The 13,079-nt window shown below is 40.0% G+C and overlaps 2 protein-coding genes across 3 annotated transcripts; both read right to left on the reverse strand.

Annotated features, from left to right (window-relative positions):
• Window positions 1–590: 590 nt before the first annotated feature.
• On the reverse strand, window positions 591–4,082 carry LOC103320932 (zinc finger protein GAI-ASSOCIATED FACTOR 1-like). Its single transcript, XM_089046458.1, has 4 exons — window positions 3,591–4,082; window positions 3,104–3,500; window positions 2,772–2,989; window positions 591–1,855 (listed from the first exon to the last, which is right to left on the reverse strand). Exons 1-4 carry the CDS (start codon window positions 3,643–3,645, stop codon window positions 981–983), a joined length of 1,545 nt encoding a protein of 514 aa, XP_088902584.1. The 5' UTR covers window positions 3,646–4,082; the 3' UTR covers window positions 591–980.
• A 2,964-nt stretch (window positions 4,083–7,046) lies between these two features.
• On the reverse strand, window positions 7,047–12,990 carry LOC103320824 (alpha-1,6-mannosyl-glycoprotein 2-beta-N-acetylglucosaminyltransferase). Of its 2 annotated transcripts, XM_008222554.3 has the most exons (16): window positions 12,729–12,990; window positions 11,920–12,131; window positions 11,458–11,594; window positions 11,261–11,371; window positions 11,051–11,152; window positions 10,767–10,875; window positions 10,471–10,671; window positions 9,854–10,022; window positions 9,597–9,678; window positions 9,414–9,507; window positions 9,147–9,243; window positions 8,860–8,953; window positions 8,632–8,704; window positions 8,213–8,386; window positions 7,996–8,118; window positions 7,047–7,606 (listed from the first exon to the last, which is right to left on the reverse strand). In XM_008222554.3, the coding sequence occupies exons 1-16, from the start codon at window positions 12,739–12,741 to the stop codon at window positions 7,427–7,429; spliced, it is 1,971 nt and encodes a 656-aa protein (XP_008220776.2). In that variant the 5' UTR covers window positions 12,742–12,990; the 3' UTR covers window positions 7,047–7,426. The 2 variants fall into 2 exon arrangements, with proteins under 2 accessions (XP_008220776.2, XP_088902144.1); XM_089046018.1 differs by lacking the exon at window positions 12,729–12,990 and having other exon boundaries at window positions 11,920–12,165.
• Window positions 12,991–13,079: the final 89 nt, after the last annotated feature.

Below are 13,079 nucleotides of genomic sequence, written 5' to 3' on the forward strand. Positions count from 1 at the left end.
TTCTCAGTTACACGTGGAGGTTTTGTAAAGATATGTCTATCATTAATGGGGTTATCTTATTCTTAATCATAAGATAAAACTCACACACACTCGAGAGTCGAGATTAAGTTTGTCTTTAATCTACTAATCTAGTAGTTTATCCGCCGTGACAGTTTTGACGGGAAGAATAGCACGTGCCATACACTGTACAGGCAACTGGGTGGCATTAGCAAATGCAGCTAGCAAACAGAGACCACCCGGCAGGAGTTAACCCCACCACACCATCAAACCCAGCGGACCCACTCTTGATCAGATTCATTCAGAGCAGTCAGGCGGGAGGAAACAAATGCATCCGCCAGCTCACGAATTAAATACATCTTCATCTTCACATCATTCTCTCTCTGTCAAATTAATATCTGGTCCAACCCTAAGCTCTCGGATTTGACCACCGTACGTGTACACCGCCATCCACAGTCCATATGGATCTTTAATTCCGGAAGCGGCACAAGTTTGTTGTTTTAGATTTCTAGATGCAATAAGATGAATCTGACGGTGTAAGTTGAACTAAAACACACCCACAAAACTATTCCAACAATCGCACAAGAAGGAACTTTAAAGACAACTGAATCACTCACTTTTCACGTAGTACAGACTTGGACGCACATTACATGTTTTCCCTTAATTTTGTGCTGTGCACTTTGCTACGCTAGCTAGTAACTAGAAAATTAAGCTCCTGTACACTGCTTTTTTTCCCCTTCACATCCCTACAGACTACAACTTAAATGAGCTAAATACTCAAAACAGCTAAGAGATTCAAAAGACAAAATTTAAGCAATATATTTATAATCAGCAGCACAAAACACACAAGGCCACTTCGCTTGGAGAATCTTCAAAAGCAGGAGCGCCAGCGAGTTGCCCAGAGTCGCTCTCTTTACCTATGCCAACAAAATCAATCACAGGAAGGAAAATGAGCTGTTCTAGAGCAAGGCAGGCCCATTGGACTATCTATCTTGTGCACCTTCCCATGACTCTCTCTGAGAACTCCCAGCCCCTCCTCCTCCTCCTCCATACGCAGTAGCTGCTGCAGCTGCAACGTCGAAGCCACTGCCCCCACCACCAAAGGAATTTAGCAACGCAGAAAGCCCGCCTGTGGAAGCACCGCCGCCGCTGCTGCCAACACCTATGCTGAGCCCAAGAAGGTCACGCGTCATGGGCTGGCCCCCAAATTGGGAAGGTGGGCCCATCATTAAATCAGTCAAATGGGCAGCACTTGCAGTTGAGAGAAGTTCGAGCCCAACCCCAGCTGCCATCTGGGTAGTACCACCGCCACTCTCTGGCTTGTTCCACTGCAGCGCCGTGCTATTTTCTTGAGATGGGGACGAGGATGACGTGGCCAAGCCAAACCCACGAAGCAATGACGCGTTTGATGCGGCAGCGCCCATTTGGGCTGCCTTTTGGAGCAATGCGGTGGCGGACATGACAGCGGGTTGAGCGTAGTGGCGATGGTCTTGTGGTTCAGGTGTTGGGAAGAGGGAGGAGCCGTTGCTGGAGAGGTAAAGAGAGGTGGAGAGAGAGAGGGATGTGGGTTCGTTAATGGAGGAAACGGTTGGGATTGTGGTGGAGCCATCGGGGCGTCCCAAGGTGGAGACTTGATTAGAGAATGAGGATGGTGATGATGTTTGCGGTGGCTGTGAGATCAATGCTGAAGCTGTGGAAGGTGCAAATATGCTTGCAAATACACTGCTGCCGTTGTTGCAGTTTCCTGTTGAGGTGGTGGTGGTGGTGGTGGTGGTGGTGGTGGTGCTAATTGCTGTGGTGGTTAAGCACGTTGTGGCTGGCGTTGGCGGCGAGAGGCCTATTGGGTTTTCCGGCAATTCTGTCAACAAACAGAAGATAATTAAATAATTATGAATATAAAATACAAATATATATATATATAATGAAGAAGAACTAAACAAAACTTAATTGCACAAAAGCAGGCATTGAAAGATACACGGGCAATGTTGCAATCCAAATATAAAAAGCAAAGTGAAAGCAAGGCGCAGACATGAATAGGGCCGCATAATTCATTTAAATTTTTTGCCTAGTCCTCATTGGAAACAACTTAAAACTTGAAAGCTGAAACTCCCTGCTTTATAAGCGCAAAAGGAGAAAGAAGAAAGGAGAGGCTCAGGCAATAATGGCGTCCTTTCCCTCAACTTTTTTCTCTTTTTTTTATGTTTTAAACCCTCGATTCTAGAGCTCCCTTATCAATCGTGCATCCATCCATTGCCTGTCGCCGTGGGACAACTACTCTCTCTCTCTCTCTCTCTCTCTCTCTCTCTCTCTCTCTCTCCCCACATCCATGCCTAATGTGAAAGTTGCATTTTTCCAAGCCTACTCAGCCACGCGAGAACGACATCAAAGAAGAGACAAAACACAGCCATAAAATACAAGCTCGGCCTTCATTATTTCTTAAACTATAATAATTGTTTTTCTTTGAAAACGAGCCACATACAAGATATAATAAAGTGGCTTAAAAATGCCGCAGTTGAAACTTGAATTGAATCACTAGGCAAAGCATTTCAAAACATGATCTGAACTGAAACTTCAACGTTCATAATTAATCTGGTCATGTTCAAGAACTAATTACTCCTCAAATTAAGTCACACTAAGAATGTGGTTGAAAAAAATTAATGCACCCAAAACTCATTTTACGTACTACCAAGAGCATTGACGTATATACGATATTAAAGGCGGCGATGTGGCATTTGATCATATGGACCATAATTATTTACTTTATTTATTGTTACCTGAGCTCTGAATGGACAAAGCCGGAGACACCACAGTGTTTGACGGCGTCAGAGGCGGTGGAGGCGGCGAAGCCACCACACCCTTCGCATTCGGATTCGGACTGTGATTATTGAGATTCTGATTTCCATCTGAGCCGTCAATCGCTAGGGTTTGAGCCTTTGCGCTCTCCTCCGCCAACGCATCGCAGAAAGCCCTATGCGTTATAAAGCTATCCCTCCTTCAAAACCCAAACAAAACGACAACATCTTAATAATCGGCGGTTACCGAGAAAATAATACTAGAAAAAAGAGGAAATTTTTTTCGTTTAGTTTATCGGGAACCAAACACACACCTAGAGAATAAAGTTCCGCAATCGCATCTGTACTCTCGGGTACCACAGGTCTTCATGTGCGCCTTCCAATCGGACTGTACGGCGTATTTCTTGGAGCACCGCTCGCACTTCCACTTCTTCTCGCCGTGCTTTCTACAGAAGTGCTTTTTTATTCCCGTCAAATCGCCGAGGGCTCGGGTCGGGTTGTGGTGCACGCAGGAGGTCTCAGGGCACACATAGACCCGCTTCCGGACTTCTTTGGTTGTTCTTTGCCTCAGCTTCCACGGCAAGTTGTGGCCTCGCCGATGGAGCTGCAAGTTCTGATCACGCTGGAACCCTTTGTTGCAGATCTCGCACACGAAACGGTTCGTCGCGAGAAGCGTTGTCGGCGACAGAGCGATCACCTCCGCTTCGGGATCTGAAAATTTTGAAATTAACAAAATATTAGATGTTATTTTAGCGTCAATTAGCAAAAATTAAAGGCTCATCGAATTCCGATCTTGTATACCTGGCATTCCGGGAAGGTTTCGCTTTTTCTTCAGAGGTGGCTCTGGAAGAGTCATGGTTTCGTGAGCAGAGGAAGATAAACTAGCTTCCCCTGAAGCTGTTGAAACTGTCAGTAACGGGGATGAGGAATTGTCCAGGTCCCCCAATTTTTGTTCCCTTCACTTCAATCTCTGAGCTCAAAGCCTCGAGAACAAGCTAACTACTTAGGGTTTTAGTTCTGATTGTTTAAAGTAAGCAAACACTTAAAACTTTCTGATTGTTTCCCGGGAAAAGATAAATTTATTCCCGAGAAAAACCGACCAAATTGCTCGAGCTGAATTACTGGACTCTTTGCTCGTTCAACGAAAACCAACGGAAACACCGATTCAACTCAGTCATCGAGGTCATGGACGGAGAACCAAAGTCCCATTAGGCGGCGGCTCCATAGCTGGAATTTAAATGAAGGAAGCTGACAGAGAGAGAGAGAGAGAGAGAGAGAGAGAGATTTGAACGGAGTGGAAAAAAATTAAATATATTGAAAAATGGGTTGAAGCGGCGGCAGTTAACCATGGTTAAGGTTTGAAGCAGTGCATTTTTAACCGTGGTTAGAGAATATACCTGAGCCCAATGAACCAAGTCTGATCCCGTCGCTGATAGTTTCGATCTGGCCGTCCACGTGTCACAATAAGCTGGCAGATGTCATTTGTCGGAGGAAGTCGGACTAGGCGGTGCTTGTCTTTTAGCACAAAAGGCTAAACCCAACTATTTTTCTATCCTATTACTAAACCTTTTTTATATAAAGACATAAACTTGGCCTAATTCACATTGCCTTAAAAAGACATTTACAACCCTACTGAACCGACCGTCTTGCTTCTGCAACACAGGATGTTTCGGTCTTTCCAGTGAGTTGCGTTATGCTTGAATTACCAGTAATGCCACTGAGCAGATAAGGACGAGCAAGTGAAATGTGGACAAGACAATTTAAACGTTTTGCCCACACTCCGAACCTCAGTGGCTTTCTTGTGATTCTCTTGAAAACCTTGTCTGAATTCTTGTTGCTTTTGTTTTTATTTTTTATAGGGCATATTCCTCATCAAAATTACTGCCTTTGGGGGTTTGGGCTTACCTGTGCTTCAGAGTCAAACAGTACGCTACAGTACCAAATGGAGGTCAAATGTCACTGAAGCCCTCGTGAGTCATTAGCACATGCTTGAGTCTGCCACTAAAGAGGTTTAATCCCCTGCTTCAAAGCCCATTGTAATAAAATGGACTTGCTGGTGTTGTGGACGTTTGATGGGGCAGATGCAAAGCGAAGATGGTAATGCGATGCATGGAAAAATATACTGTTTCCTAAAAAGGCAAATACCCTTTTGTCTTTCCGAGTAGATCCTAAATCCCGAAATGGACAGCTACGCAAAGGCCACCATCTTTTTCAAAAGTCTGATCATGAGACCAAGCCCCAGTGGCAATTTGGACTTTTTGCTGCACAGTATATACTAATCAGAAATAGACACAGTGGACTGGTTGCAGGCCGTCGACGGTCGGTTGAACTTGGGGCCCACAAACGCTGAGATGGACGGCCCAGATGCATTCAGCGAACACAGCCCTAGTATTTGTTTAAAATCGTTGACAGGTACTTTATGCTATTGTTTTATCTCCTGATGGTCATTATACTCAAATAATTAGAACCATGGACATTATTTTTATGAATAAAAGCAAGTAAAGCAAAGAAAAGCAAGTGAAGAAAGTTGCATCTGATCTGCTATTTGTTTGTACTTAGTATGAACACACTACACAGATTTCCATCTAATCTAACATAATCTAAAGCAAGTTAGCCCCAAATAATTATTTAATTAAAATTATGAACCTCTGTTTTTTATATTTTATATTTTATATCCCACCTAACATTAAAGCTCATCATTTATGCTCTGCCAATTTAGGAAGAAAACAGTGCAGCCACAACCAGGGTAGTGCAAAAGCAAACTTGTTCCCAAACTGAATGAGTCAAAACAAAGTTGGTTTGCTTGCTTTGTTTTGTTTTGGGGGCTTTTGGCTCACAGCCGAAACATTGATGTTTATATTTTATTTTTGTTTCGTTTTGTTCTTTCTTTTTGTTTCATAGTGTTGGGAGACTTCTGACCTCAAAAACGAGCAGAGCTTTCCGCTGTTTTTATAATGAATTAATTATAAAAACATATATATAATCCATGGAGAAAAAGACAAGTGGGATTGATGAAAGCTTACCAAATAAAGAAAAATGTTAATCAATGTCATGATTTTAAACGAATTAATTTCTGCTCAGATCATAATTCAATACCCAATGGGATCAAAATTGGAATGATTATGTTCAAAGAAAACTTACTACTTATCCTTGTAAATTTGACTTGGAAAGAGAAACATTTCCTATAAAAAGGCCACTGCGGCTACGCATCTGTTTTAATTATGTCCTATCCTATTACGCATATTCAGATAAGTACATTTCTTAAGGTTCAGCCAATCCAAGACCGGGGACGTGGAACTTTCACTTTGGGAAGGGAAAGAGTGGTTGGATAGGAGTTTCAAATTTCTTCATAGGCTAAATTCATAATAAACACCAAGATGTGACAGGAAACAAGAGTCTACAAAGGGTGCTGCAACAAAGACTTGGTTTAAAATTCGAAATGATTATGGGCTCAAAGCAAATAGAAAGCTGAAATTTTAAAACATGTTGTTCAAATTCAAAGCAATCTTTTATTTTATTGACAAGTTTTATCAAGGTGAAAGGAAGGAAAGGCTGAGCATCTCTTATTAATAGATGAGAGACTTTCCGGGTCATGCTAGGGATATCAACTTCAGATACCAACTTATGTACTATCTTTTTAATGTAAGTGGAGCTCACCAATCAAATGGATTTCACGCTCTATTAGAAAGATTATACACAAGTTCGTATATAAAGTTAGCCTCCTTAACATTTTCCTTTATTATGTATGCATTGATTCTTGACTAGTGAGATAAAAATGATTGTGCAAATGCACAGCTGTAAGGTTGTGAGGCTTCGCATTATATCAAAAAGATTAAATGAGATTGCACAGTTACACACAGCCAGAGGCAATCATCACCAGTTTGATTATCTTCTTGTTGCTTTTCCTCCCCTTTCTGATTCCAATATGCTACAAAAGGTCCACCTTGAATCTTGATTTTTACGTGGCCCCCTTCCCTTCCCTTGCCTTTTTTCCCCTTCGTTATATAATGGTCTGTTGCACTGTGTGTGGGGTCCACAATACTCTGCTTTGTGAATGCATGAGTCAATGGCCTACTAATTCTTGAAGGTTAAAAAAAGGCTTATGGAGGGAGGGTGGGTGATTTGTGATTTGTGATTTGAGAATATGTCGACCTTTTGAATTATTTGACCCTTACGGGATCAAGATCCCATATCTCTCTTGTTTTCTGGGTTTTTGCTAAATGCATAGAACCAGCAAGATCTATCAGTGAGATGATGTTTGGCAGAAAATAGGCCGTCTCATATTTATGGACGAAAGCTTGCATAATATTTTTCAAAAGGGGGTGTACCCAAAAAAATGTAGCAAGAAGATTCTAGATTCTAAACATTTTTTCTTTTTTCATGTTTCTCATCTATACAGTCAATCAATCAAATTTAGGAGTGAAAAAAAGGATCCCACTAGATGATCTCTGTACATTAACATGAAATGATTGTGAAAGTTAGGAAAATGCAAAACTGGTAGTTGTGGAAGACAAAAACATCTATGATCGTGTGCAGGCTTGGCTGCAAAAATGTTGATCTCAAGTCTAGGCATGTCTGGAAGTGTGCCGAGCATCAAGACCTAATCTTGCCTGACCTGAACAACTGTACCACATCCCTTATGCATACAGCATTTTCTCAGACCGGCATGCATTGAATATCTCACCCCGCATCGCATCAATTGGCATATGCTCAAGCGTGTAGCGCTCCGGACCCTGGTACAGACCAGTCTTTTCAAGGAGAGCCAACCCTTCGTCTCTACCATACCTTGAAGAGTAAAGTCTGAGGTATTCAATGTCCTGATAACCCACACAAATATCTAATCAGTATGAAACAGGAATTATCCGAAAGAAACACCACACTAGTTTAAAATTCAAAACTTTTGGAGCAGGAAAAGAATCAGGATTTAGAGTTCCAGATCCATAAACGTTGGGTAAAATTTTAAGGAAGACTAATTTAATGGTTAATTATAATGAAAATGAATTTGATGGTTAAAAGCATGAATTTTCTTGGGTAAAAGTTTCAGTAATTCTGATCAATGATTTAAATATATTACCAAACAACATTTTCAAGGAACTATGCATGGATTGCTGTGCAAGACTGTTTTATATGCGTTAAAGAAGAAGAAAAGGAAGAATAAAACAAACCGGTTTGGGATAAACTAATTATCACATTAAGCTTCACTTACTTGCAGGCCACTGAGAATGCGCTCAAGTCTGACTGAAGCCACTGGTTCATTTGATGATGAGAACACTTTGCCAGGGTAGAACAAAACCCCATCTCCAGGGGGAAGACCACGCCTAAATCTTATCTGCTCAAAGGCACATTTATCAGCAAATTGTAAGGAAGTAGCTTTTTATAATTGTTAATTAATGTCATAAATCATCTGGATGCCAGGAAAGTACCTCTGCACTTGGAACATTTGCCTTCTCATAGCAATTGGCACCCCAATATAGGAAACCTGTTCCACCTTCTTTCCATACACGCCACATTACAGCCCGGTGCTGAGTACCTCGCATCCCAAGGTGCCAATTGGGATGGGGGTCAGACGGTCCCATGCACACATAAGTCCACCATTCCTACAACATTGACAAGTTCACATTCTTCAGTGGGTAACAAATGAGATGCAAGGATTATAACTAGGCATCAAAACATAATTCTTAGACAATGTACAGTGACCATGTTTTCCTAATTGCAATAATTAAGGAAGAACAAATTCAAACCACAAAAACAAAGACCACAATCATAAAATAAAGGGAGCCCAGAATTTAAGAAAGTTCCCCAGAGAAATTAGATGAGTCAAGCAAAATTTATGTCATATCACCTCGCCATTTTCTGGTTGTATTTCAGCAATAATATCCTTGACCAAATCTTCTCGATTACCAAGCACCCATTCACTGCAAATTTCAAACCAAATTGTATTTATTCAGACATTGGCATTGACAAAAATTAGAAAGCAACAGAAGTCAAATACAACAGATATTTTAATTTCAAATTTTCATATACAAAAGGTTCCTTATTGAACACATACAAAACAAATGGAAAACACTACCTTGTACAATAAATTTGAGTATGTGGGCGTAAAAACTTTGGAACTTTTACAAAAGCCTCAAACGCAGTGGGTGCAAGAGGTGCATCGCTTGGTCCTACATGGCAGAAAAGAGCAAGATAAGAACATCTTCAAATATAAAAGACTAGCCAAGTAGAAGGGGCCAAAATATAGTAAAATATACACCGCATTCACCATAACAAAACAAACAGTCAGAGTCATACTACCACCCATGGAACTTTATACAATAATTAAAAACATTCAATTATAAGGAACGGATGAATTCATACCACAGTAGTAAGTAGTTAAAACACGAGCATCAGGAGCGTAGGCATGGATCTCACTGGCTATGCTGCGAAGGGACTCGTATTGCTCCAAATTCAGTGGCTGGCATATATTATTGCATGCACATTAACTTACTATAAATTAATTGTCCATTTGGAAAAAGTAATAATTCTAAATTGAAAAACTTAAGCAGAATTAAGGGAAATGGGGGAATCATCGACATAATCCAAAAAAGCTCACTTTCCTATCAGTTTGCAAAATAGTGTTCATACCTCATCCCACAAGTAAAAATATGCTTTCTTCCAGTGAGACTTTGTCCTCAATATCTCAATTTGTTTCTGCATGTAATCCTTTGCTGCATCACCGCTGTGGCACATCAGCAAATGGGTACAACCTCATCAGTTTTCATCACACATATACCAGATAGAAGTGAACTTGGATGACTAGCTGTATACCCAGAGACAGATCGACTATATGGCAAAGCATAGGCTGCTAATCGTGGATTTGAAAAATATTCATCTGATTTTGGATGATCAGCTACAACAGAAAGAAATAAAGAGATCCAAAATACATCAGATTCAGTAAAGCAATTAATGCATCTTTCTTAGGAGGCATTTATTAAAGACAACAAAATGAGAAAGTTTAAGCAATCAGAGCTAACAGCATAAGTAATTGATAATAGAAGAGTAACTTATGGCTTGCTCATAAGTACCTGGCCAAGGGCAGGTATATGTCAAGACACGCATACTATCACCCCATCTGCAAAAGTATGGACTGATTCTGTATTGAAGAAGCCACTTAAAATGCTGATCCAATGCCTCATACCACTCATCACTCCCATGTTCAACACCAAAACGATCCTCAATTACAGTATCAGATATCTAACATATGGTTAAAGATGCAATTACATGATTAGGATCATACATTGGTAGAACATGGAACATTATATTATTTTCTAAAGAGCTTTGGCCTTTGTCATAAGAATAGCACATCTACATCTTCACATGTGGGTATTATCTTGCAGACAGAAATTCTCAAGTTTCCACTTCTAAATTCTACACTTACTAATAAGTTTTTATGCTTCCCAGTTACTTGAATTAATATAGTATATAGTTCAGAACTTCCCTCTTAAGCTCATGTCACGTATAGATTACAAATCTAGTGCGCCTATACTAAAACAACTAGTGCACATTTGCCTCTATTTCCTTTAAATTCCATATTGACTAGACCTCTGCTTGTATGAGCAAACTACCACTAAATACGTCAGAAGTTAAATAACAAATCTCCAACTTTAGAAAGAAGAAAAAAATTAATTAAGACACAGGATACGCCAAATACAGCAGGAAGTGATGGAGTTTCAGGAAGAATGAAGTCCCAAACTGTCATATGAATCTTCACGCGTACTGAAAGGCTCGAAATAGCATCTTCCTCCATCATATCAACTGGCCCATTATATGAAACAAAATCTGAAAATAATGGCGACAAAAGAACTCTTCTTAAAGATGTTGTTGCAGATTTCAGTCTTTCTACCTAAAAAGGAAAAATGGTAAAATGAACAGTTAATAACACCGCCAAAATTAAATAGAATAATACAATTATGTACAAAGTTCAATTCGGAAACCAACCACTTCATCCACCGGTTTTCCGTCAATGGGCTCCACCATTTCAAGACAGCTTCGAAGATCCCTATAAATCTGATGCTTCTCGGATTTGCCCAAACATTGTGAAGGGATCCTGGTCCAAGTCAGGATCAATAATTGTAGAAAATTCCGTGTTCATTTATCAACGTATATGGAAAGGAATTCAATACTACTAAATGGCTAGGGAGCTAAGAGAGTAATAACTTATTGAGTAAAAACAAAAGCACAGCACTCAAAACAACAGAAATAAAAAATGTGAATAGACTCACTCTGCATCTGCCTTTGTAGCAGTAATGATGATCTCCCCCTCATACTGTCCTGTGGGTTGCGCACTAGGAACATCAATGGAAACCCAAACTGCAGTTGTCTCTCTGGAGGCACCAGTGCAGAGACAAAACAGATTGTGTCAGTCTCTTGCAATAACTTGTCTTATAGCGTTATTTCACGCCAAATATAAAGCTTACTAATGTGGTCAGTACCCTGGTAATAGGCTTATTTGACTAACTGGAAGATCAAGAGGCACAAGAGCATCTGGGACACCCAATATGGGCACCACACGCCGCAACTTTATTGATTGTCCGACAACCAACCTACATGCAGCCAATATAAAAAAATAAGGAATCGGAAAATTAATTGTAAACCTGAAGCAAGAAAAATATGACTTTAAAAAACTAACCGATCACCAGATGTGGAGCATAAGTCACTACACTGGACCTGCACAACCCCTGCATTTCCAGGACCACCCCAGGAAACTTTTGGACGTACTGCAATTTGAATACTTTCTCTCTCGTTTCTAGCAGCCAGAAGATTAACCTTCAAATAAGCCCACCTTAGAAGCCAGAAGACTAGAATACCTCAAAAAACAGAAGGACATGTGCTTTACCCTTTTCTAGTAAGTAAATAAGTAACCAATATGTCGGTGTTTACAATGTACGATATCTCCTAAATATTTTAACAGAAACTAAATGGAACAAACAAAAGTAAGTCTCAAGTGAATATGCATAGAGCCAGGAAAGAAAATGTTGATGTGCAAATGCAAATTGATACAATAAATCAGCAAGACACCATTTGCTGAAGGATTGTAATCCAAATTACATTAGTTAGCAAGACACCATTTAAATCATGGAACGATACATACTGGCTCCAAATTCCTAGGCATTTCTTGTGGCCCAACATTTGCTGTACTTGGCATGCACCACACATGCACTAAATCAGCAGTTGGAACCTCTGTAGGGTCAACTGATCCCTTGTGTGGATTTGAACCTTGTAAGCCGCCATCCGTCCATCCATATGCCGTCCCTCCTCCAGCAACACCTTCAACTGGTGGCACACTGACGTCCTGAGGATTCCCTGGTAGGTGTATCAACATTCAAAGAATAAAGCAAATCAGTTCATATGAAATAATTACATAAGCATCTCTACATTCAAAAGTATTTACTCAATTTGAAGGTAAATTCAACTTAAAGTAAAGGCACTCTGTAATCTCTATCCAATCAGAAAAATCAAATCGTAAACCCTACAAAACAAAATTGGAAGTTTCTAACAGCTTTCAAGTAAATAACCATTGTCGATCGTCTAAGCTAAAAGTAAAACAGTAACGCAAATGCAAAAGGCCCTACACGATTAGAAGCAAAAACCAAAAAATTCAAAAGAAGAAAGAAGAAAAAAATTTCAATTTCCTGGTGATTACAAGTGAAATAAATAAATGTTTTAAACGTCATTTGATGTCGAACTATAACCGTTGATCGTAAGATTTCAAGTTTAATTTCTTATAATTTCTAATTCATTCCGTCATTTTTCTCAGGAACCAAACAGTGCATTGAGGAATCGAGAAACAGAATAATTCGTCAAGATAACGGTAAAAATTAAACAGCACCGACTTGAAGGAAATATTAAACTAACTCTAGAAAGCGAAGAGAGAAAGGTAAAACAATCACCGGCACTAACCTGAGTCATCCATTTCCGGCAATTACAATTTGCAATTCACAGAAGCTCGAGATGTCTCTTCCTCCGTTCTCCGTTTTCACGTTTCAGGTAAAGAAGCAAAGGGTCGCCTGAGCCTGAGCCTGAGCCTGAGAGAAACGATCCCGTTGCAGAAAGCCAAATGATACAACTATACCAGAATTTTCCGTTTCTTTTTGTTTCTGCAAGTATTCCAGTGTTTTTTTTCTTTCTTAAATGCACTTCTTGTATCTAAAAAGAAATTAAACAAATAATTGATGGCGGTTTGCGCCTCTTCATTTATTTATTTTTTTCCCCTGTGAGGAGTTGTTGCACAAAAAAATAAAATAGCACCGA

This window comes from Prunus mume, linkage group LG2, assembly GCF_029339155.1.
Source record: "Prunus mume cultivar Tortuosa linkage group LG2, ASM2933915v1, whole genome shotgun sequence".
In the NCBI taxonomy this organism is placed as follows: domain Eukaryota; kingdom Viridiplantae; phylum Streptophyta; class Magnoliopsida; order Rosales; family Rosaceae; genus Prunus; species Prunus mume.